The sequence below is a fragment of the Chanodichthys erythropterus genome, chromosome 2 (assembly GCF_024489055.1).
Source record: "Chanodichthys erythropterus isolate Z2021 chromosome 2, ASM2448905v1, whole genome shotgun sequence".
Taxonomy (NCBI): Eukaryota; Metazoa; Chordata; class Actinopteri; order Cypriniformes; family Xenocyprididae; genus Chanodichthys; species Chanodichthys erythropterus.
The window spans coordinates 9,636,451-9,658,203 of NC_090222.1; the positions used below are offsets into that span (position 1 = coordinate 9,636,451).

A 21,753-nucleotide genomic window follows, 5' to 3' on the forward strand; every position below is an offset into this window, starting at 1 on the left:
CTACAGCATCACCATGGGTCTGATAGCGCTGTCTCTGTGAGGGGCTATCAAGTAGGGAGTCTTTCACCTGTGGGCCAAATGAGCTGAAGCGCACACTTGGTGGTTCAGGTTCATGGGGTGTGTCCATATTTATGTCTAACTGCTCCATTCTCTTCCCTATTTCCTCTAGCCTCTGCTCTGCCATATCAGCTTTATCTGCCCACTCTCGGGCTCTGGAAGCAATCTTGTCATGACTGTTTTGTACTTCCAATAATTGGCCCTAGCCAAGTCCTCCCTGAGTTGGACCTGAGCCTGTTTTGAATCGTACAGTTGTCGTTTAACACTCTGAGGTCTGACGGTATCGCCGGCGATACCAACGTGGTTTTTTTCTTATCAGTGTGAAAGAGACTCAAAATACTCCGTCAATGTTGCACATACAATTAAGAGTTATACACCATTTTAATCTGTGGAATATCTTCTTTCATTTGTGTACACTCAGAGTAAAAACAGAATGTTGTGCTTTTTTTTAAAATAAAGAAAACTAACATGATGCGTGATCTCTCGTCTCCCTCTGAACGAACTCCAATCTGATAGTTCTCAGAAAATGAACTGTAACTTAGTGAATACTAATCACAAAAAAATTACACTTATGTCTAAAAAAACGTTAAGATGTCAGGTTTTAAATCATGTAAGTCAAATCGAAAACAAACCTTCTGTGTTTATGTAATCTGTATAAAAAGAGAGATCTCGTGAACCTCGTAGGCAGTTCCGTCCTCCAGGATGAGTGGAAGGGGGGGGTTCGGCGGGAACTACGTCAGGTCCTGTGGGGGAAACAGAAGGGTAGTGAGCCTTGAGTAGTGACACATGGAAAGTGGGGTGTATACGATACCCTTGTGGCAGTTGAAGTTGGTATGTGACGGGGTTGACCTGCTTGATGATGGGGAATGGGCCAATGAACCTGGGACTCAGCTTTTTGCAGGGCAGACGCATTCTGATGTCCCTCGTAGATAGCCAGACCAACTGACCAAGTCCTCCGCAACGTGTTGGCGATGTTCGGCCTGGCTCCGGGAGTATATGAGAATGTCGTCGATGTAGACTAGGACAAATCGGTGGAGAAACTCCCGGAGCACCTCATGAATAAAGTCCTGGAATACGGAGGGGGCGTTGACCAGTCCATACGGCATAACGAGGTATTCATAGTGTCCAGTAGGTGTTATAAAAGCGGTTTTCCACTCGTCCCCCTCACGTATCCGGATGAGGTTGTACGCGCTGCGGAGGTTTGGTGAATATAGTGGCACCACGGAGATGTTCCAGGGCTGCTGGGACGAGAGGAAGGGGATAACGGAACTTCACAGTGATTTTGTTAAGTGCTCGATAATCTATACATGGCCGCAAGCCTCCGTCCTTCTTCGCCACAAAGAAAAAGCTGGAAGCAGCAGGGGAAGTAGACGGTCTGATGTAACCTTGGGCGAGGGCTTCCTTGATGTAGTCTTCCATGGCCTTCTCCTCCGGGATGGAAAGTGGGTATATCTTACCCTTTGGTACTGGTTCACCCGGAAGCAGGTCGATGGCACAGTCCCATGGCCGGTGTGGAGGCAGCTTGGAAGCCCGTTGTGGACAGAAGACATCGCTGAAGGGGGCGTAACACTTGGGGATATCCACTGAACGTTGTTCCATTGGACTTTCGATGGAAGTGGCACAGAGAGATAGATCAGGTGGAGATGATGGTGGAAGAGGAAGTTCCATCAGGCAACGTGAGAAGCAAGTGTCGCCCCACTTCAGGATTTCGCCCGATTTCCAGGAGATGGTGGGATTATGCTGCTCCAACCAGGGGCGCCCCAGAACCACGTCAGCCGTTGATTCCTCCAGAACCAGCATATGAGCTTCCTCACGGTGTAGAAGACCCACTTGGAGAGTTACGGGTCCAGCCACTTTACACACGCTCTTACGACTGAGGGGTCTACCGGTTATAGAGTTGATCTTATAGATTGTTGGAGACGGAGTGGTTCCCTTTCGTGGGAACTAGCGACGCTACGTCAGTGACGTGATGGGAATCCTCTGCATTTTTGTGTTCGTGAAGCACTATTGTATCTAACCAATGAGAGAACGCGACGTCAGAGGCGGGTGACGTCACGAACCGGAACCTATAAAGCATGCCCGGAAACAAAGAACGCTAGCTTCTGTTGTCTTCAGTAAGCGCTATTTGTATCTTGTCTGTCTTATTTACTGTTGTCTGTCTACCATCTCGCCAGAAAGTGATCTCTTGTCTGAGGACAAGAGTTTCTAAACAAGTGAAATAAGACACATAATAGACATATATATATATATATAAAATGACGGAGAAAAGTGCACATCCTTGCCCGCGATTCATCGTGGAGGGAGATACACATGAGATGTGTGTGAAATGCCTGGGAGTTGAGCACGCACAGGCAGCTCTTGAGGGGGCTGTCTGTGTGCACTGTGAGTGGCTCACTCTCAGGGCGCTGCGCTCACGCCGGGCGCTCTTTGAGGAGGGCGCCGCGGCGAGTGTTCCCCGCGGGTCTGGTCCCGCTGCTGCCGAGGCACAGCGAAGGCTGCACTCGTGGGGTTCACAAATGGATCTAGCAGAGGGGGGAGAGACGGGCTCTGCCTTATCGCTTCCCTTACCTGCTAGATCTAGTGTCTCTCCTTTGGTGGTGGAAGCACGCGCTGCGGTTTCTTCCCCGCAAAGGGAGGCACCGACACTGAATATATCTTCCTCCGAGGAGGTTGATGTTGAAGGTGTCGAGGGTGGTGATGAGGGACCGTCATCCTCATCTCCAGCCCATGAGGAAGTATGCACTAGCGGGAGTTTTGTAGCTCCACTCCTGTTGGCTTTATTCTCGAGGGAATAAAAGTCTAAGCTCGGATCTCGCGCTTGCCGAGGCAGCGCGTGGATTGGGTTTTCATTAAAGAATATATGGCTCGGATCTCGCGTTGCCGAGGCAGCGTGTAGATTAAGTCTGCAAGAATGAATATACAGCTCGGGTCTTGCGTTTGCCGAGGCTGCGCATGTATCACGTGTCCGTAATTATGCATGTGTGTGTATGTATATGTGTATATATATTTATATATTAAGGGATCTGAGCAGACGGGAGTTTCCCTTTCTCTCTTTCCCTAAAATACCTTGCGAATTATTACGAGCTATAATTCTTTTTTGTATTCTAAATATATTCAGTCTGTTCAAAAATATATATATTTATATAAGAACTGGCTGCATTTAATTTGAGGATTAAATGAAATATTGAATACATTAAATTCTGAGGAATTTAAAAGAAAGTGTCGCCACCCTTGGTCCCCCGCAGAAAGCTTGGGGACAGGGACAGGCGACACAGCCGAAGTCTTTGTGGGGTAACACAGATCTGCGGACTGTAATTACTTCCAAAAGGCTTCGAAGAAGTCCTGATGCCAGTGGCGCGGGACATTGGAGGGCAGTCCCCTCCAGAGAGGGTTGGGTATTAAAATACTTGGTACTCATCCCTCTTTGGCGCCCTCAGGGGGCCGTTCTGCTAACCCTGCCACCCAGTGTGTTTCAGGGCGCAGCGGTCTCCACCGATCCTCCGAGGAGGGCCGGTCATCATTTGATTCGGCTGTTCCTTGCCGGTTCGCCGCTTCAGGGTGCCGAGTCAAGTGTTCAAAAACACCAGAGGCCAGTCTCGAGAGACTGGTTCCCTTTGTAAATAAGGCAGAATGAAAACTTCTCCCAAATATTTCAAAATGGGTGCTGCTCACAATAGAAAAGGGTTACAAATTCGGGTCTCGCCCGCCCCAGTTTAATGGGGTCCTTCCCACAGTGGTGGCCCCGAGCAGTCTCTGGTAATGGAACAGGAGGTTATGACGCTCTTGCAAAAAGGAGCTATAGAAGGGGTTCTCCTCCCAGCAAGCTGTCAGGGTTTCACAACCTATACTTCATTGTTCCAAAGAAGGGACAGATCAGGTCCGAGGAGCTGGTTTGTTGTGATAGACCTGAAAGATGCTAACTTTCATGTATCCATCCATCCTTCTCATAGGAAGTTCCTCAGGTTTGCTTTCGGGGACAAAGCTTACCAATACAGGGTTCTTCCTTTCAGCCTATCATTATCACCCCGCACGTTCATGAAGTGCGTGGATGCAGCGCTGGCTCCATTGAGACTCCAGGGCATCTGCGTGCTGAACTATATCGACGATTGGTTGATATTAGCTCAAACAGAACAGTTGGCAGTTCAACATCGAGATGTTGTTCTGTCGCACATGAAAAAGCTTGGGCTGAGGCTCAATGCCAAAAAGAGTGTGCTGGTTCCGAGTCAGATTGCAAACTATCTAGGAGTAATCTGGGATTCTATCACGATGCAGGCGCAGCTGTCTCCTGCTCGTGTGAATTCCATTTTCGGAGCCGTGAATGGGGTGAAGTTAGGCCAGTCACTCACTGTAAAACAGTTTCAGAGACTGTTGGGTCTGATGGCAGCTGCGTCCAACGTTATTACTATTGGCCTTCTGCACATGATACCCTTACAGTGGTGGCTCAGGACCAAGGGGTTTTCCCTGAGGGGAGATCCTTTTCACATGATCAAAGTCACGCGGCGATGCCTTCGTGCTCTGGTCATGTGGAAAAAGCCTTGGTTCCTGTCCCAGGGACCCGTGCTGGGAACTCCTCGTCGTCGCGTAATGCTTACGACAGATGCTTCCCTCACGGTCTGGGGGGGCGATCATGAGTGGTCGCTCGGCTCAGGGTCTAAGGGAGGACCATCAGCTCTCCTGGCACATAAATCGGCTGGAGATGATGGCGGTGTCTCTAGAACTGAAACACTTCCTCCCAGACCTGAGGGGCCACCACGTGTTGGTCCGTACGGACAACACGACGGTGGTCTCTCTTGACCAGTCATTCACTGTAAAAGTTTCAGAGACTGTTAGGTCTTATGGCGGCTGCGTCCAACGTGATAACTTTTGGCCTTCTGCACATGAGACTCTTACAGTGGTGGCTCAGGACCAAGGGGTTTTCTCCGAGGGGAAATCCTTTTCGCAAGATCAAAAGTCACGCGGCGATGCCTTCGTGCTCTGGTCATGTGGAAAAAGCCTTGGTTCCTGTCCCAGAACCCATGTTTGGGACTTCTCGTCGTCGCGTAATGCTTACGACGGATGTTTCTCTCATGGGCTGGGGGGCGATCATGAGTGGTCGCTCAGCTCAGGGTCTCTGGGAGGACCATCAGTTCCTGGCACTTAAATCGGCTGGAAATGATGGCGGTATTTCTTGCAGTAAAATACTTCTTCCCAGACCTGAGGGCATTAAAATGTGGGAGCAGACGCCCTGTCGAGGCAGGGGCCGAGGCCCGGGGAATGGAGTCTCCATACTGAGGTGTGGAGCTCACTTTGGAAAACTTTGGTCGAGCTGAAATCGACCTATTTGCTTCAGGGGAATCAACCCAGTGTCCACTGTGGTTCTTCCTATCTCATTCAGCACCACTGGGTCTGGATGCCATGGTACAGACGTGGCCGAGGCTGCGTCTGTATGCATTTCCCCGTTCGCTCTGCTCCCGGGAGTTCTGGAGTAAATACGCCAGGAAGGGGTCAGTCTAATATTGATAGCCCTGTACTGGCCAACCAAAATATGGTTCTCAGACCTAGTGCCACTTCTAGATGGCTCCCTGATGGAGCTTCCTCTCAGGCAGGACCTCCTGTCTCAAGCGGGCAGCATGATAATTCATCCATGCCCAGAGCTATGGAGACTGTGGGCCTGGCCTCTGAGGGGGCCAGGCTCATACATGCTGCTCTCCCAACTGAGGTTGTGGAGACCATACTCCACTCCAGAGCTCCCTCCACGAGGAAGTGTATGCGGCCATTTTTGGCCATAGTCCTCTAGGGGATTCCTCGGTAGGTCGAGCCCCCCTTTTTATACGCTTCCTCCGTGGTACTCTGAGGCTGGGGCCTTCAGTACCTACAAGGACGTTGGCCTGGGACTCGGCCGTGGTATTAGAAGGGTTAGCCGAGGCTCCCTTCGAACCACTAGAGGAAGTTTCAGAGAAATTCCTCACCTTTAAAGACCATATTTCTACTGGCTATTTCATCTCTTAAAAGAATAGGAGATCTTCAAGCACTTTCAGCTGCTTCTTTGTGTTTGGAATTTGCACCTGGAATGGTCAAAGCGTTCCTGCACACTAGACCAGGCTATATGCCTAAGGTCCCCACCAAAGTCCCAGGTTCCATCGTACTTTAGGCCTTCCATCTTCCTCCATTTACAACTTCGGATCAGGAGAAACTCAATCTGCTCTGTCCAGTGAGGGCTTTAGATGCATATGTCCACAGAGCTGCCCTGTGGGGAAAAACAGATAAATTGTTTGTGTGTTTTATGGGTCTCATTAGAAAGGAGGTCCAGCATCTAAGCAGAGAATGAGCAAGGGGGTGGTCGAGGCTATCACACTTGCTTATGAGGGGGCCGGACAGCCATCTCCATTAGCTGTCCGTGTTCACCCGACTAGGGGTATGGCGGCCTAAAAGGCCTTAATGTCAGGAGTATCCATTAATGACATATGTGGTTCTGCTGGATGGTCATCCTAGCACACCATCAGATTTTATAATCTTAATGTGAGTAGAACTCCGGGTGCTTGGTTTTACAAGATAGTAGCCAGGCACTCGGAGGCACGGCGTAGTTGGGACAGCGTTCCCATCACGTCACTGACGTAGCGTCGATAGTTCCCACGAAAGGGAACGTCTTGGGTTACGAGTGTAACCCTTGTTCCCTGAGTAAGGGAACGAGACGCTACGTCACGTTGCCGTACCTCCAGCATGCCTGGAGCGCTTACTTCAGACATGTCACAGAAGCTAGCGTTCTTTGTTTCCGGGCATGCTTTATAGGTTCCGGTTCGTGACGTCACCCGCCTCTGACGTCGCGTTCTCTCATTGGTTAGATACAATAGTGCTTCACGAACACAAAAATGCAGAGGATTCCCATCACGTCACTGACGTAGCGTCTCGTTCCCTTACTCAGGGAACAAGGGTTACACTCGTAACCCAAGACGTTTTGAGTTGAAGTTGACGACAGATGGCCCCAGAGAGGAAGTTGCCGGCAGACCCCGAGTCGAGGAGCGCGACCACTGAAATAGAGACATTGGCGGCAGTAAGAATGACAACAGTGGTAAGTGGTTTCATTTTATGTGTAGCGGGAATAATGGCACTCACCAGGGGTCGTGGAGGTCTAGTGGGGCATGCAGCAATGACATGCCCAGGTTCACCACAGTAGAGACAGAGACGTAGAGTCAGACGACGGCGTCATTCTTCAGAAGATAATCGTGAATGTTCTAGTTCCATGGGTTCTTGGGCTGGTTCTGGAGTGCTGACGGGTTCGGATCGACAGGAGGGCACGTTGATGTTGTACTGGTCCTGGTGCTCTTGGATGCACGCTTGCATGCGAGTGGCGCAGCGTATGGAAAGCTGGATGAACTTCTCAAGGCCGATGTTATAATCCGCATGCAGCGAGATGCAGCCGTACCCGAGTATTCAATCCTTGCCGATAGGTGGTGATAAGCGCTTGTTCATTCCATCCGCTGATTGCAGCAAGCGTTCTGAACTGTAAAGTATAGTCATAGATAGACATAGATCCTTGTTTAAGATTATAAAGTTTCTCACCAACAGACGAATCAGTGATGGGTTTCCCAAACACCTCCCGGAAGTGAGAGATGAACGCTGAAAATGATTGCGTAACTGCACCCTGTTGTGACCAGATGGAATCAGCCCACATTAACGCTTTACCGCTGAGTTGAGAGATGACAAAGGCAATTTTAGATGTATCACTCGGGTACAGGTGCGGCTGCATCTCCAGGACCAGTGTGCATTGCAGCAGAAATCCGCTGCAATCCTCCGTCGATCCTGAGTAGGGCGCCGGTTTGGCCATGAGACTGGCGTACGGAGGCAGTGAAGGAGGAAAAAAAAGAGAAGCCATGTCAGAAATCCGTGATTCAGCTCATTATCCGCTAATTCGGCCACGCCCACGGAGCCAGCGCTATTCAGACGCAATACATGCATTCATCATCTCAATCGTGTATTTATTGTCTTGAGAAGTGTTTATCTGGATGTAAAAGTCATGGTTAGCGATCTCTAGAAGACATGCAGTTAGTTCCTGTTTACTTTTCTTCTACAGATGAATTTTAGATGAGTTTTTGTTTCTTTAGCGCCCTCCGGCTGCAGTATGTATTGGAAACTCCATTCATGGAATAGCCTCTTCTTCTTTTAGATGAATTTGTGGACTAAAATGCACAGAGCGCCCTCCGACTTCAAGGATGAATTTAAAACACCAGCGCTCATAGTAATGACAATAAATATTAAATAAATATAACTCCTCTGTATAGAAAATTGACATAATGTTACAGTACACTGGAGACGAACACAGACGTAATAGGTAATGTAGAGTTTATTTAACCACAGCAGAGCAAATGGATGAAACAGGTGAGTGAACAGATACTTGGAATTCGTGGAGTAGATATGAATGAGATAATTACTGTCCTTTCTTTTGTAGTTGGAGTAATGCTGAAGACTGGAGATCGCTGGAGAACCATGGAGTTGGTGTAAACACCCACACACAGCAGACGAGGAACACAATGGGAAGGAGACACGCTGGAGACAGGTATGAAGAGTAGTCCTTGAGGTAAGCATCACACTGGGTATATGCGAACGAGACCGGACAAGTAGTGCTGTGTGTGTGTGTGCTTTATACTGGAGATGATGAGTGAGGTAATGAGGTGCAGGTGGCGGTGATCAGTACTCGGGAGATGGCGTGCGTTGTGATTGGTGGAGGTTGGAACCTGACGTGTCTGTGACACATAAGCATATGAGAATCCAATATTTCTCCAAATGTGCATGCTTTTAAACTAAAAGCCTATATTCAGACTCTTTGCATCACAGAAATACATTATATTTTAAAGTATAATATAAAACCATTACTTTATATTGTAATAATATTTTTCTGTGTGTTTCATATATCATAATGAGCTTGAGACATCACAGACATCACATTCACAGCCTACCTGACTGAAATGCCTCATTAATATGCAAGTCATTTCAGCTCATTACTATCCAATTCTTGTGTCTTCTCAGGTGAGAATGGCCCATTTTCAGTGGTGATTCACGCCTCCTCGCATACTGTGTTTCTTGGCAAAAAGTGTCTTACAAAAACTAAATCAATATATTGTTTTATATGAAGGAGTAAGCAGCATAATTTTTACATAATTTTAAAGCAAAAACTCTAGTTTACAACCTCCAATACCCTAAAGTCTTGTGAACACAGATTTACTATACTTTTTTGGCCTTATTTCAGTGACTTAAGTTTTTTGTTTTTTCAACAACCACGCATAAATGTTATTCCTTCAAAAACACAAACATGTACATACATGTTCCTCACATATTATTGTAGCCTAGTTTGTGCTGAATACAGTGTAATAACACTTTTTCCATTAATATGTTTATGAACAACTGAAAAAAGCACAAATGTCAGGGCATGTCAAAACTTCTCCAGGCCCCAAATCAGCCTCAGACTCCAGAGGGTTAAACAACTCTGATTGCTCACGGGCATCAATACACAGTTTGTGCTCCATTTCTAGGTCCATTTTCAAACTAGAAATTTTAGACAAGGCTGACTTTAAGTCATCTTTGGCCTGCTTCTCACTGATCCTCACTATCCTTAATTTGTCTGCCTGTGCTGACAAATCATTTAGGGCCTGAGCCAGCTCTGTTTGCAGAGCGGCTGTATCCTGGCTACTGGGTACAGTGACTGAACTTGAGCGTTCTTTCCTGAGCTGTTTAAGCTCAGTTTCTAGGTCTAGATTTTCATCTTTTAGCCTATTGATTTCTGCTCCTTGGCTGTCTGTAATATACTGCAAGTCTTCTTTTTCTGCAGACAACCTATTGGTTTCAACCTTCAAATGGTCATTTGCATGACGCAGATCAGCCAGCTCACTCTTTAGCTGTTGGATAGTCATATCCCTATCTTTTAACTGTTCATTAGCAAGGGAAACTCTGTCTATTGCTTGGGTTAACTGAGCAGCCCAATTTAGTGCTAAGCTAGAGAGGAGTTTTATTAGCGAGGTACTGCTGCTTCAGCTGTTAGCTGTGTTGTTTTGAGGCTGATTTCATCATAATTCAAACCCTTAGTGGTATCTATGTAACCTGGATTCACAGCACTGGTCAGGTCTACGACCAGCTGTTCAGGTAGGGTTAACTCTGCCATTTTTGACAGTTACTGTACTGCACCTAGCAACTAGCTAATCTCAGTACTTAACACAAAAGTGTTGATAGATTGGTGTCACTGGGACACTGTCTCACACTGACTAGTGATGAGGATTTTAGCCCTTGGCTATGAGTGGTCAGAGGGAACTCCCTTATCTGACACTTATCTAAGTTCACACAGAACTTTTTGATAGACTTACAAGGTATCTGAGCCCTTTGCTATGCTTAGTACTAGCATTAGTTATAATTAGTGATTACAACCTCTGCTAACACTATAGTTTCCTGAATGAGGAAACACTTTACCAGAATTATGCCACTGTACAATGGTCCAAAGCTCAAACAACAATTCTATTTACTGCAAACAATTCAACTGCAACAAATCCCATTCATAAATAGCACCACAGAGCTAAGTGAGGAAACTATGAATCAGGCTTGGGAGGGACCACCTGCTAAGCAAACGGTAACTGACCGAACTGAGAATTTTAGCTTCCTGTTAAAGTAATTACTCTTGCAACCTTTTAAGTGAATTTGTTGTGTTGATGAATCAAAGACTCATTTCAATCTTAGCTGTCCTCACACGGGGCACCACAATGTAGTAATTTTTACTCCATTCACCTGTGACATAGTGATTTTTGATCATGTGTCACTTAAGGCGTGGTTATGACGGTATCAGATGACCCCTCCCTCCTTTTGTAATACGGGGCACCAGTTAAGAATATTATCCTAACAATTTAAGAACACTCCAAAAGAGCTGTTCAGTAATTCAGAATTAATGTAAAATGGAGGGAGTCGGTCAACTGATTTATCTGAAGGATTTGTGAGAGTCCGGTCAACTAGTAGAGTTAGACGTCTTCCACTGATGATGCAGGCTGCGTGCAGTGGGAGGGCGCGGAGTTGCGATCCAGTAGTCGTGCCACACTGGGCTGGAGGATGCTGAACTTCGGTTGCGCCAAGAGGGTCCTTTAGGATGGACTGGGCAGCGGGGTCAGATGAATCTTCACAGGTTCCTTTGCAGGCTGGCTGCGTCGCTGAGGAGCCGTGTGGTACAGGCAATGTCTGCCGATTTAGAGGTCCTTTGCGGACTGGGCTGCGCTGCTGTAGGAGCCGTAGGGGTCAGATGAAGTCCCTCAATGCTGGGCCCTTTTTGCAGCTAGAGTGCAGCTGAAAGCAATGTAAAAGGTTTTGCTCGCAAAAGCTTCACCTTAACCGTCTTGTAGTCTCTTTCCTCGTCAGGTCAGAAACTCAGGACGTGGAGTGTCTGTTAATGTCTCCTTCCCCATCGAGCTGGAAACGCAGAACAAGGGTGTGTCTACCCGGGGGACATATTTATCCCTTTCTGATGAGGAGGAGATTGAAATGTGGCGCCTTGCCGATCCTGAAGTGTGATTGGCTACTGTTATCTGAAGCAGCCCCGGTGTTGCCCACCCTAGTGTGGAACTCATTTGCATAGCATAAAGTACAGTGTTAAATTAGTGTCTTTAACATTTTACCCATGCATTATTTCTTTACCAAACCTCTTTCAAATTATTAAAGGCATCGTAGGGAGCAGATAGACACCAAACACGATATGAAATGGTTAAATCATCGTCCATGCATTTGTTTATCTCTTAACTGGTCTGTCCCATGACCTGTTGGTTTAGCAGTCAGTAACCATTAACATAAACTGTGCTTTTGCATGAAGATGGAGTATGTGATGCAGTTTAGGCCTCCAAATTAAGGCCTCCAAACATAGGTATGAATGGATTTAGATAGATCTCTGTGGCCTCTCTTTATTTCAGTCTCTGCTGCTCCATCCAGGAGGTCCTGAAAGAATTTTTATGGCAGTCCTTGCCTAAACCTTAGGAATGAGTTTAATGGCTAGAGTCAATGTGTCGTCCAATGAGAAGTCTTCTCCTTGGTTTTGGTGGGTGCAGAAAGTCCCCCTTCCTGTTCTGGAAGAGCTGTCTGGTAGTTGTCCCAACATCTTATCTGATGTTGCTGAACATTTATTAATGTTCATTCACCAAAGATCCAATCACGGTGTGGCACATCTTCCTACACACCGGCAGTTAGAGAGGGGCCCTGTCGTAAACTGGTCCCTAGAAAGCCATCTTGACTGGTGTTCACAACATTAAAGTAATCAATAAATGCTTTGTTATTCACAGATTGTACAAAATAGATCAGTAATACACTTTTATTTTGACTACTAGTAAAGCATTTCTTAACATTTCTAAACATATAATAAGCAAGCCATCTTCTTTCATACAGTATGTATATTTGCCATATTCAGAAATTATCTTCAGGATGGCAACATTTCTTCACACAACCAAATTCCTCACTTGTAGTGCAAGGAGATAGTCTGCGTTCTGGACAGTGTTGTTTGAAAGCTAAACACAGATATGATAAGGTCTGGTAAACTTATGTAAAACTCCCTTTTCATTCTCCTCTTGAGAACAGAGCAAAGTTTCCAATTCAAGTCATGGATGTACAAACGTTTAGCAGGAAACCTTTTTTATTTATATTTCTTTGTAATTTATACCTTTATTGTACTACAACCGAAATTTGTTCCAACAGCATTCTCCCTGGATCAAAAGGTATTTGTTATACCTATATATATATATATATATATATTTATTGTTATTTTTTTATGAAAAATGTTTTTATCACCTTTTTAAATCATCCTTTAACCTTTTTTACTATTACAGATTTCAGAAAAGCCAGTTTGTAACTTATTATTATTATTATTATTTGCTCTGGTCAAACATTATCATTAAATATTAGTGTGGATAAATAACATTCACTTTGCTAAAATCATCGCTATGAAATCGCTATGATAATTCATGTGGTAACATCTAAATTTATTTTATTCAAAACATTTATTCTCCAAACTGCTTGCCCTAAGCAGGATGCTGGAGCCTATTTCAGTGCCTCAGGCCAAAGGCAGGGAAACACCCTGGATGAATGACCTGTCTATTGGAGGGCATTACTATATAGACCTAAATAATGTAGAAATAGCTCTTTAAGCTAACTCTTACAGATTAAAACTTTTTACATTGTTGGCTCACTGCTGGTTGGTTGTTGTCATACTGGATATACAGATTAATCATCAATTTAATGTGTTACAGTAACTTCTCGTATTACAGGAACCCTGCTGGTAAAACCCAACAATGTGTCTTTGTTCAAAAGTTGGTTCTGTCACTGAAAGGATCACAGTGTCAGCAAAGGAAATAGCATGGAATATTAACGTGTCAGTGATCATTCCATTACGTTAAACAGTACGCATATAAGAACTGATGCTATTTCTGGATATGAGATGTGGAGATGTGTGTGCGTGTGTGTGTGTGTATATATATATCCTGAAGAAGGCTGTGTTGCAGAAATGCGTACATCTATTTTTAACTTGTTTTAATGATTTAAGCCCAGTTCATTAAAGGCTTTTTACTTTACCATGTGAGTGCCTTGGAAGTATTTCGTCTATATATAAAAATTATTCAGACATTTTTGATATATTTTTACTAGTGGGTGCAGGACACTATAGTTCATTTATGTAAGTGAGGATAGCAAAATAAAGCAAACTGTGACATATTATACTCAAAAATTCTTCATAGAGTGGACTACTAGTAAAAATAATAAAAAAAAATTAAACACTTTGACCTGACCATGTTTTGCTTAAGTGTTATCTGACATAATTAAGATTTGTTTTTTTGACAGTTTAACTCTGAGATCTTGTCATATTTGATTTATTTATTTATTATTATTATTATTATTATTATTTTAACTATAGTGAATAAACTGAATTAATGAATAAAATGTTCAAGATGTCTGAATAAATTTTGGATTGACTGTATATTATACACACACACACACACACACACACACACACACACACACACACACACACACACACACACACACACACATATACACATATATAGCTTTGTTTGTTTCATAAACAAACAAAAAACTGTTAAGAGGAAATGTCTCTCCCCACGGCTCATAGTTTTGGCAATGCCAATAAATTCACCATTCTTGATATTGAATAACTGTCTGTATTTAAACAGCTGCAATGTAATGGAGAAGAGTGTTTGGGTAAGACCTGTCTGTACATTTTCTGTTTGAGAGGCCCCAATCTCTAACTTTGTCTTCATCTAACAGGTGATCCAGGTGGGGTGGGAGCAGACGGTGAAGAGGGAAGAATGGGGAAAACCGGCCCACCTGGCCAGCGAGGTCTCTGAGACGTTGTTGGTTTGTTATTTAATGAATCAGTGATAGATTATAGGGAAGTTGGTTAAGCATGTCTGTTTACTGTTCATAGCCAAAAATATCCAGTAAACTCAAATCAGCTGCTTTAATAAAGCTTTCTAATGTAGTTGCTTTTTCTGTGCCGTTAATGAAAAAAAAAAAAACTTTTTCTGTTTAATTCATATTTATTTTATATAGCTCTTTTCACAAAACTGATTGTGAATGTTATGGAGTCTTGCAAATCCATATGTTTTTGGTATCATCTGCAGTGAGGGCCTGCATCTGGGTCCAATGGTGTAGTATCTTTGATATGGGCATCCCAACACAGAAATAGGAAAGCAAAGGAGAAGGATTAGCGTAGCTATTCATATTATTTCAGATGCAGATGACCATTTGCAATTGTTAAACTTTCATCAGACATAACTGTAAGACTGTTATGAGATTTGTTATGTGAATGCTTGGCTAAAGAGTTGTGTCTTTAATCTAGATTTAAACTGAGACAGTATTATCTGAGCTCCACATATTTTCAGGAAGGCCTTTCCAGAGTTTAGGAGCCAAATGTGAAAAGAGCTTTCCTTTTTGACTTTGAAATCTTAGGTACAATAAGTAATCTGGAGTTTTGTGAACTTTTGGGAGTTTTGTGGAATAAACCATGTATTTTTATAAAATTAAGCAGTAACGCTGCTCAGACAACAAGATTCTTGATGTGTATTACACTGATCAAGCTGTCGGAATTTCCTAAATGTTAGACAGTAGCCTCTTCTGTAACTCTCTGAAGAAGTGGTAGCATAGCATGTGTATTACTGTACTAAGTTTGACCTGAAGTTAGCTGTTTGATGTGTCCTTGCCCTTACTGGCCATCAGAGTGTAGCTGGAAGACAGTCTGCTTCTGCCAGACCACATCTTCGCTTGAGGGAAGTCACGTCAGTGGCAGGCACACATGTTAATTGAGGCCAGGGGCAGTGGTGTCGCCATGTGTTCAAAGATGGAAGTGTAATCTGTAGAGCTCTGCAGCAGACAAGCCTCTTCCAGGCAAGCTGTTAATCGAACCAGTACAAGAACGCCTGGAATTGCAATCAAAACATGCCCTCTCTTCCAAACATAAATGTACTTTACTAAAAAAAAAAAAAAAAAAAAAAAAAAATGCCAGGAAGGCTGTTAGCCTGTTTTTACAATCTACAGAGTGACCACAGAGGCATTAAGTTTTAGAATGGCTGTTTACAGCAAATTTTAGTTGTATTTTTATCTATGCATCTAAATGTAACATATCAGCAAAATGTTATACATGGGAGCTAAATGTTAATCTGAAAAGAGGAAATCTGAGAATTAGTGAGTTTGACTGGCAAAACCATGCTTTAATTCATTTTAAACAAGTACAGGACATTATCATTCCAGTTTTCCAACATAGTTTGCACAATAAATTAAATATTTTAATAAATGGAGCAATCACTGCAGAGATGGCAAACAGCAACTGAAACACTTTCTTCTGTTTAAAAAGAAAAAGAAGAAGAAGAAGAAGAAGAAGAAGAAAAAGAAAAAGATGCATACAGTATGAGAAAATACTAATGAGAATGTCAGTGCCACTCAGCCAAAATTAGTAATCACAGAGATGATACTGAATGACAGAACAGAAATGAAAGCAATTGTATCCTATTATTGCTTTGGCAGTTGTATGCTATTATTGCTTTTCAAAACTCAGGAATGCCTATTACCCATTTCCAGATGGATATTTAATTAGGAACTTTGGTCCAAGGCTGTCACTAGCAGTACCAAAAACAGCTGTCTCAAACCTTTTAATGAGCTGGAAAATGTAATTTAACCAGTTTTATATCAAAGACTACTGACACAATATAATTTTGCAAAATGCAATGATTGAGGCTAAAAGAGTATGCATGTATCAAGACTTATTTTGCTTTGATAGTGTGCTTGATTCCTTATGAGACAATTTCGGCAGAGTCAGATAACCAGTAACCTTGTTCTCTTCTTCCATAGGCCTGACCGGTGAATATGGAGAAAAAGGAGAGATGGGCCAAATGGGAAAGATGGGCCCTAGAGGAATGAGAGGTTAGAGACTAAATGGAGACTGAATGCTTTTAGTTTATGTATGCTATGTTGATAACTTAACACTGTATCTGATATATTGATACATAATTTGAAATGATTCTTTGCTTGCTCTGAAAATAATTGCATAATCAAAAAAGAAAACAAAACAAAAGAACAGAAAAGAAAAGAATAAAGAAAAGAAAAGACTTAGATTTATTTTCATAAACACTAATGTTTCAAAACGAAAATCATGGTTAGTTGGAGACTGACTGATTTGCTTTGCAGATAAGGGAGAAGTATGTGCACTGCTGCCATCTACTGGTTATTCACTGTTATTACTGGATTCTATAAATAATTGATTGGAGCTTGTAATATTAATAATTAGTGGCTAATATTTAATTAAATTAGACTGTATGTTTTAATGAAATGTGAGAGGTTAAACTGTAACTGTTAATATGTTACTGTGACAGGTGACAAGGGACAACAAGGAGTTGATGGTCTCCCAGGGTTAAAAGGAAAGCCTGGTACTGAATGCATTTTATATAATAAAAAATACTTCTGTCAGATCTCTGAATAAAGCAGTTAGGTATTAGATTTTCTTCATATTTATTATTTTTGATGAATGATGATAACAACCTAAAGGCTGCACAATTTGTGTGACAGGAACAACCTGTGACTGTGGAAGGTACAGAAAGGTTGTCAGACAGATGGACATCAATATAAGCAAACTGAGAAATGCTGTCAGGTTTCTTAAGAATGGTGAGACTTGTTTTCCATTGTGATAATCATGCCATTTCCATGATATTAGTCAACATAAGAAACCATACACAAACCTTAAAGTTTTAACTCTCTTAGACCTTTACACAAATGGTGCAATAAAAAAAAAAAAAACACTGATTTCATTATTGACTAATTACTCTTTAACAAATGCATTATAATTTGTTGATTAACCTAACTGTATGAATAAATTTTAATTCACAACAAATGCCAAATAGTGTTAGAAATGATTAATAAATATATTTATTGACTCAAAACCTCATAATTCATATCATCATGCAGCAAAAATAGACTTTTATAACTGAAAGATGTTTTTTGTGTGTTTTAGAGCTTTGCTCCCATGCAAAATTAATACTAGTTGAGCTGAGACAACAGCCCCATTCCGTATTGCATGTCATAATTATTTTTCCTGAAAACACAGACAAATGTTTACAAGACACTAACCAGTACTATGTTTTGTCAATTTCATTAAAGTGGTTCTAGGTATCAGAGAGACTGAGAACAAGTTTTACCTGCTGGTGACAGAGGCACGGAGGTATGAAGACTCACTTCTAAACTGCAAGTTGCGTGGGGGGTCTCTTGCTATGCCCAGATCTACAGAGACAAACACTTTGCTGGCCAACTATATCAGAGAAGCTGATCTTACTCATGTATTCATAGGACTACAGGTAGGGGTGACAGAGGTGGGGTACATGTATGCTGATGGTAAGCCCCTCTTGAATCCCACAGTCTGGGCTCTGCAGGGGTCTCACAGCAGTAAAGGTGGCTGTATGCAGCTTGGTAGTACTGGAGGCTGGAGTCAGGTAGATTGTGGAGCCGCACAGTACTACATATGTGAGTTTGTCAAAAACAAAAGCACTTCAGCAACTTTAGTCTTTTGATGGTTTAATGGCCACAGAGGGAAAGACTTTTATTTTTATATTATTATTATTATTATTATTTTAATATGCTAAGCTAATGTATGAGTAAATGTCATATATCTTGTCTCATATATCACTTTCTTTTGAATTTTTGTAAAAATGTTTTGATGTTTTTGATTTGATTAAAATTACCCACCACCCTTTTAATCACTTAAACTGAATAAAAAGTAAACAAGATAACAAGGGTTCTGTAAGTGTCAATGCCATTTTCTTTAGATTGGCACTGGTTGCCAATTGCCACTGGAAACAAACTCAAGGCACTGATGTTTGCCTACAGAACAACCACTGGCTCGGCACCCCTATACCAAAACTCATTATTTCAGACCTATGTTTCATCCAGAAACTTGTGTTCTGCAAGTTGCGTCCTTGTGGTGCCATTGCAAAGAGGCATAATATCACTTTCACAGACCATTACCTGGACTGTTCCCTGCTGGTGGAATGACCTGCCTAACTCAACCCGAGCTGCTGAGTCTTTAAGTCATTTTCAAGAAACTGCTGGAGATGCATCTTTTTCAGCAACACTTGACCCATTAACACTTACTTACTATTATATATATATATATATATATATATATATATATATATATATATATATATATATATATATATATATATATATATATATATATATATTGCTTCTATTGCTCTCCTCATTTGTAAGTCGCTTTAGATAAAAGCACCTGCTAAAAGTTTAAATGTAAATGTAGAAAACTTTTCACTCTAAATCCTTCCTTGTTAGATCTTGTCATGTTTTTTTTTTTTATGACAAAATACTGGCAAAACTAATTAAATAAATAAATAAATTACAATAAGCTACTGCAGTCAAATTATTTTCTGATTACTGTAAATGGTTCCTTAAGTACAATATAAATTAACAGCTGTTTTATTATTCATTTGCAGACTCAAGTCTCACTTCTTATAATTCAATAATACTTTTGCTTTATCATTAACAAAATATAATAAAAGCCAAATTAGTTATTATGGATATAAGGTAATACTTATCAGTATCTGAACAGATAGTACTTCTTTTCCCAGCAGATAACTAGAATTGCATGCTTGCTATCTGTTAATCATGGCGATGTCACATGTGAATCTAAAGTACTTCTTATAAGTAGCTCTGATAAATGCTAAATGCCTAATCAAACTTAAAATTTCTGCACACATTAATGAGTGTTCAGCATATCCCTCATAATTTTACAAAGAGTCACTAAAACAGTAGTCTTATCCACAAAACTGGGCAATAATTTATGAATAGGCCTGTGCACTTCACCTCTATTCACAGATGAATGCTTTCTGTTGAAAATCACCTTTTCAGAAAGCCAAACAAATCCTTTTAAACTCCATACATGAATTTTATAACTCCACAAACACTGGAAGAAATATACATTATCTGGGCTTTTCTTTAAAATCATTTTGGGGTGTAACATAATATTTACTCAGGTATGTTGAACCTAAGCATATGCATTAATCATTAACTAAAGTTGTGAAACTGTTCTGTTATTTTTGTACATGGCCAAACAGAAGAAGGAAAATCATATGGTGCAAGGAAAATAAAAACCTCCTTTTAAACAGGTATTTAAATATCTACTTTTTAAAGTAGGTATTTATTCACATTAAATGAAACCGAATGCCCTCAATCCCAGGGGATTGGCAGAACTGTGGGAGTGAGAAAGGACAGAACAAAATGGGAGTGGCTGCACACCTGTCAGACCTGTTCCTGATACATGACTCCAGCAGGATTCTCCTATGCATTAGTCTTTGTTCAACCTGTGCTTGTTGAGCTGAATGAGGATGGCGGAAACACCGAACCCAGCCACTACCTCCTTCCCAGCACCGACTATTTCTCTACCCCTCGGAGTGGAAATACTTAGGACGTATTCCGGGGCCCTGATTTGTTTGGAAATTGTAAGTGTTGTTGTTTATAGCTATTTCAATACATATTAGGTTAAACTTTTAGGTTTAAACTTTTTTGTCCCTTTTAGTATTATGGCAGTATACATCTCAATAACTAAAAACATGGCCAAAAATGGAAGTCAAAATAATAAGGCTGTTATGATGATTTGTACTTGATAGTCTGACAGAGAATATAGTAAAACTATATTTATTATGTCTGTACACACCAATTATTTTACACAAACTTTGAGGTCTTTGAAATTCAGAATTTTTTTTTTTTTTTTTTTTTTTTTTAAACACTAGGTGTTTGGAGGATTGGTGTGGATATTAGTAGCATCGACGAATGTGTCCGTGCCATTGTTGCAGGGATGGGTGATGTTTGTGTCGGTAACCATGTTCATCTGTTCATCTGTATACCTCGCCCTGTTTCTGCTGGGCCTGGCTGACAAAATTAACACTGACTGGAATTTCATGGTGAGTATGTATTACTTTACAAATGCACAGTTCTCAGACTAGCTCCGACACATACATGGAGTTGAAACTTTAGTGTAGATTACTAATTGCCAGGACAAGTAAAGTTTGGTGTTAAGCACCTGGATCAAGGTCACAGGGTTGGTAGAGCAGGAAATACAAGTGCTTGCAAGATTTGTTTAAGGTCATTTTTTTCAGGATATTTTATATGCTAGCAGTTCACTTTAAAATTACAAAAACTATTAAAACTAGATCTTTATTTATGTAATGTAAAGGTAATTTTAAAAACATATTAGAAACTATGCCTTTTACTATGCCTTTATTATTTAATCCCACCCCCCCACCTCCCACACACACACGTGTTAATGTATTTTATTGTTTAAATATTAAATATGAAAATCCATTATATAATCACTATGTTAGTTATTACATAGCTATTACACTTCATTAAAATGATTATTTGATCTAACATATGGTGTCATTTCCACCACAACTAACAAATTTGCCCTAATTAAGTGTTTTTTTTGTCATGTTTGTTGTTGTTGAAAAATGTAAATCAGTGGGGGATTTTCAAACTCTAATCTTACACTAAGCATTTTAAGCTGGCCCCCTGAAAAGAGGAGGACAAGGAGGAAGAAGAAAAATAAGAAGATACAGCCAAACTGTAGAATAGGCCTTTAGTTATTATTATATGTTATCCATCCTTTGATTTGTTGATCTGTACACATCATAAACATTATAAATTGTCTTCCATTTACAGGATATGTTCTACCATTTCATCGCTTTGCTGTTTTATTTTGGTGCATTTTTGCTGGAGGCTACAGTTTCATCTGCAGGTACATATGCAAACAGCACCATCTGTATACGCAGACCCCGGGGCAATATAATGACATTTCTGGACTATCGGGAATACAGCATTAATGTTGCTGCAGCGGTGAGTTGTTAACCCTACCTTTTTTCCCCCCTGCTTTTTTTTTTTTTTTTGTACCCCTTTAGCATAATTTTTTTTTTTTTTTAATGAGCAGGGTACAGCATTGATTTCAGTTGTTTACCTAGTGCATCAGATCAAGACACATTTAATTCTTTGCTTCTATTTGTAAAAGAAGAAATTATTTTATAAACATTTACACTTTCATAGATATTTTGATATTTATATTTCATACCTTATCCCAACCCTACCCTAAACCTAACCACTTTTCAACAATATAAAACACGTTACATGCCAATAAAAGTACAGTCC

General features: G+C 41.5%; 2 protein-coding genes across 8 annotated transcripts in view; both read left to right on the forward strand.

Moving 5' to 3' along the window:
- The first annotated feature begins 12,638 nt into the window (after positions 1–12,638).
- Positions 12,639–18,586, forward strand: colec10 (collectin sub-family member 10 (C-type lectin)). Of its 2 annotated transcripts, XM_067400703.1 has the most exons (6): positions 12,639–12,761; positions 14,323–14,394; positions 16,402–16,473; positions 16,923–16,976; positions 17,116–17,211; positions 17,704–18,586. In XM_067400703.1, the coding sequence occupies exons 1-6, from the start codon at positions 12,647–12,649 to the stop codon at positions 18,108–18,110; spliced, it is 816 nt and encodes a 271-aa protein (XP_067256804.1). In that variant the 5' UTR covers positions 12,639–12,646; the 3' UTR covers positions 18,111–18,586. The 2 variants fall into 2 exon arrangements, with proteins under 2 accessions (XP_067256804.1, XP_067256812.1); XM_067400711.1 differs by lacking the exon at positions 17,116–17,211.
- Positions 18,587–19,671: 1,085 nt separating this feature from the next.
- Positions 19,672–21,753, forward strand: part of mal2 (mal, T cell differentiation protein 2) — a 76,233-nt gene continuing 74,151 nt past the window's right edge. For 5 of the 6 annotated variants that reach the window (XR_010896409.1, XR_010896408.1, XM_067400722.1 and 2 more), the window contains exons 1-3: positions 19,672–20,054; positions 20,346–20,516; positions 21,274–21,447. Coding sequence is in view for 4 of the 6 variants with exons in the window: in XM_067400722.1 (XP_067256823.1) it covers positions 19,935–20,054; positions 20,346–20,516; positions 21,274–21,447 (465 nt within the window). In the remaining 2 variants the exon portion in view is untranslated. The remainder of the gene's footprint in view (positions 20,055–20,345; positions 20,517–21,273; positions 21,448–21,753) is intronic. The other variant, XM_067400730.1, reaches the window with a different exon arrangement.

Coding starts and splice junctions, on each gene's coding strand:
- colec10 (XM_067400703.1), top strand. CDS start 12,647: ATGGATGTACAAACGTTTAGCAGGAAACCTTTTTTATTTATATTTCTT. Junction 14,395..16,401: donor CGGCCCACCTGGCCAGCGAG/GTCTCTGAGACG, acceptor CTTCTTCCATAG/GCCTGACCGGTGAATATGGA. Junction 16,977..17,115: donor AGGGTTAAAAGGAAAGCCTG/GTACTGAATGCA, acceptor TTTGTGTGACAG/GAACAACCTGTGACTGTGGA.